General features: G+C 38.7%; 1 protein-coding gene across 10 annotated transcripts in view; it reads left to right on the top strand.

Annotated features, from left to right (window-relative positions):
- The window catches only part of LOC107618108 (pentatricopeptide repeat-containing protein At1g71060, mitochondrial), a 9,430-nt gene extending 6,760 nt beyond the window's left edge, over positions 1 to 2,670 (top strand). For 3 of the 10 annotated variants that reach the window (XM_021110632.1, XM_021110633.1, XM_021110631.1), the window contains 3 exons: positions 559 to 660; positions 765 to 909; positions 1,090 to 2,670. In XM_021110632.1, the coding sequence (XP_020966291.1) occupies positions 888 to 909; positions 1,090 to 2,576 (1,509 nt within the window). In that variant the 5' untranslated portion in view covers positions 559 to 660; positions 765 to 887 and the 3' untranslated portion in view covers positions 2,577 to 2,670. Of the gene's footprint in view, positions 1 to 558; positions 661 to 764; positions 949 to 1,056 lie in introns of all 10 variants that reach the window. The other 7 variants (XM_016320046.2, XM_016320045.2, XM_016320047.2 and 4 more) reach the window with 4 other exon arrangements.

Raw genomic sequence — 2,982 nt, forward strand, 5'->3', positions numbered from 1 at the left:
GAAGTGTGGTGCTTTACTTGCACACACACAACTCACACTACACTGGGAATTGAATTTGGTGTTCAGAAGATGTCATTTGTCAATTTTGTGATCTATATAATTAATTTCCTAAGCTTGAGTTTTCCAGCATGACATTGTTGGGCAAAATTCCTCAGGAGAATACATGGAGTTTGGCGTTAATGTGTTATATATAGTGATTGTACAAGTAGAATTTGTGGGAATGGTTGCTTTATTAACTAAGAATTTAAATATGTTAGCATGACTTGAGAGGACTAAAATAGGAAAATATAAGGTATTGATTCTTTTGCCTATTCAAATATTTTGTACAATGACTTTGATATAATTTTTGTATTAATATTAGTGGATTATGGTTAGCGACTTACTATCTATGGAACAGTGTTGATTTTAACATGTATGGTTTTCTGTCTCTATGCCTATACTTGCTCATTAAGGTTCTTTTAAGAATGTCTATATTGTTGATAATCTTTTGAACATAATTAGTGACATCTTAATGCAGTTAAAGCTAATGTTTACCTAACAAGTATTTGTTTTGCACAGTTCAAGTGGCATCTTCGCAAGAAAGCAGCACGAGTTATCTACTTACAGTTTGCCCTGCAGAAACATGCCCTAATTGAACAACTACATGACAAACAAGAGCAGGTTTGCACTTTCATGCTTACTCCAATATGTTTTAAGTGGGGAAATATGATTTCAATTATTTTCTTTTCCTATCTAATTTTCTAACTTGTAACCTTCTCATGAAGATAAAAGAATGGCTTCACAACTGGGTTGGAGAAGATAGAAAAACGATCCGAAATTAATGATTAACGATCAAACAAAAATTGAATTTAAGATTTCAAATCTTCCGGTAGGGGGTGAAGAAACAAATGCAAAAAAAAAATGATGATGGTGAGCAGTATTCCAAAGAGTGACGATTATGTATTCACGGTAGTATAATAGACTAATTAATTGTTATAATATTGAGATAATTAAATAATTAATTAGTCTAATGTTATTTGGTATTCTATTGCCTCTTTTTGTTCTCTTTGTTTTCAGTTCTCATCTAAATTTCATGAGACCCTGACACAGTGAGAATGCCTGCAATTTGGAGCAGCAGAACAATGGCATTTACACGATCTTCCAAAACATTCTTCTTCTCCTTCAACCTTCTTCAAAGGCGAACCTGTTCTTCCAGCACATCACAACCCCAACCCCAACCCTTCAATGCCGAAACCATCTGCAGAATCCTATCCGCCAATCCAACTTCCACCGTCGACGCCTCCCTCGCCAACATTCCCGTGCAAATGTCGCCAGACCTTGCGGTTGATGTCCTGAAGAAGCTCAGCAATGCCGGTGTACTTGCCCTCTCGTTCTTTCGTTGGGTCGAGAAGCAACAAGGGTTCAAGCACACCACTGAGAGCTTCCACGAGTTGATCGAGTCACTTGGTAAGATCAGACAGTTCAAGATGATTTGGACTTTGCTTGCTGAAATGAACCGCAAAAAATTGCTGACCAGAGAAACATTTTCGCTCGTTTCTCGAAGGTACGCGAGGGCAAGGAAGGTCAAGGAAGCAGTGGAGGCATTCGAGAAGATGGAACAGTATGGGATGAAGCCACAGGTCTCGGATTTTAACCGTTTGATCGATGTTCTATGCAAGTCCAAGAGTGTTGAGAAAGCACACGAGGTGTTTGATAAAATGCGGATGAGAAAAATTGTGCCTGATTTGAAGACATACACTATTTTGTTGGAAGGTTGGGGTACCCAAGGGAACTTGTTGAGGGTGGATGAGATTCGTAGGGAGATGGAGAGTGAAGGTTTTGAGCCTGATGTAGTCACATATGGCATTGTCATGAACGCATATTGCAAGGCAAAGAAGTATGATAGTGCTGTCGGGTTCTACCATGAGATGGTGGAGAAGGGTGTTAGGCCTAGTCCACACATATATTGTACTTTGATTAATGGGTTGGGTTCTGATAAGAGATTACATGAAGCTCTTCAGTTCTTTGAGATGTCCAAGGCCAGTGGTTTCCCCCCGGAGGGGCCGACTTACAACGCTGTTGTCGGGGCTTATTGCTGGTCGACAAAGATGGAGGATGCCTATCGGGTGGTTGGAGAGATGAAGGAATTGGGGATTGGTCCAACTTCGAGAACATATGACATAATACTGCACCACCTGATAAAGGCTCAGAGAAACCAAGAAGCTTATTTGATTTTCCGGCGAATGAGTAGCGAGTTTGGGTGTGAGCCGAGTGTGAGCACATATGAGATCATGGTGAGGATGTTCTGCAATGAAGGGAGATTGGAGATGGCAATGGAAGTTTGGGATCAGATGAAATCCAAGGGAATCCTTCCTGGAATGCATATGTTCTCGAGTTTGATCGGTTCCTTGTGCAATGAAAGCAAGGTAGATGAAGCTTGTAGGTACTTTCAGGAAATGCTGGATATGGGGATTCGCCCTCCTGCACAATTGTTTAGTTCCTTCAAGCAAGCTCTAATTTACGAAGGGATGGAAAATACTGCCATACATTTTGCAGTGAAACTTGATAAACTGAGAAAAACTCCATTAATTGCTTGATGACACAAAAGGCTAATATATTCTAAAGTTTAATATTACATTATTATCTCATTGTATTGCTTGGGTAATGTCTTTAATCATATAGCATATGCTCTAAGTATATTATCCATTCCATGCAAAAGAATAGGTCCATGTTTTATCCTTAGTGCGAGAGCAGCCAATAAGCAACAATTTTGTCTTGTGTTGAAGAAAGGGACTTGCTATTCTCTCTAACTTGATAACTACTAAATATGGAGACAACAATTGCCAGCTTGGATTGGGGGTCGGAGCAATCCTCTCGAGTCCCGAAACACACATGGAAAATAAAGACATAATAGAATAATTATTATTTGTATTTATTAATTCGAAAATATTTGATAATAAAAAAAAGTTAATAGAAAAAAACTAAAATTTATTTTACTTAATA

This window comes from Arachis ipaensis, chromosome B09 (genome assembly GCF_000816755.2).
Source record: "Arachis ipaensis cultivar K30076 chromosome B09, Araip1.1, whole genome shotgun sequence".
NCBI classification, from domain to species: domain Eukaryota; kingdom Viridiplantae; phylum Streptophyta; class Magnoliopsida; order Fabales; family Fabaceae; genus Arachis; species Arachis ipaensis.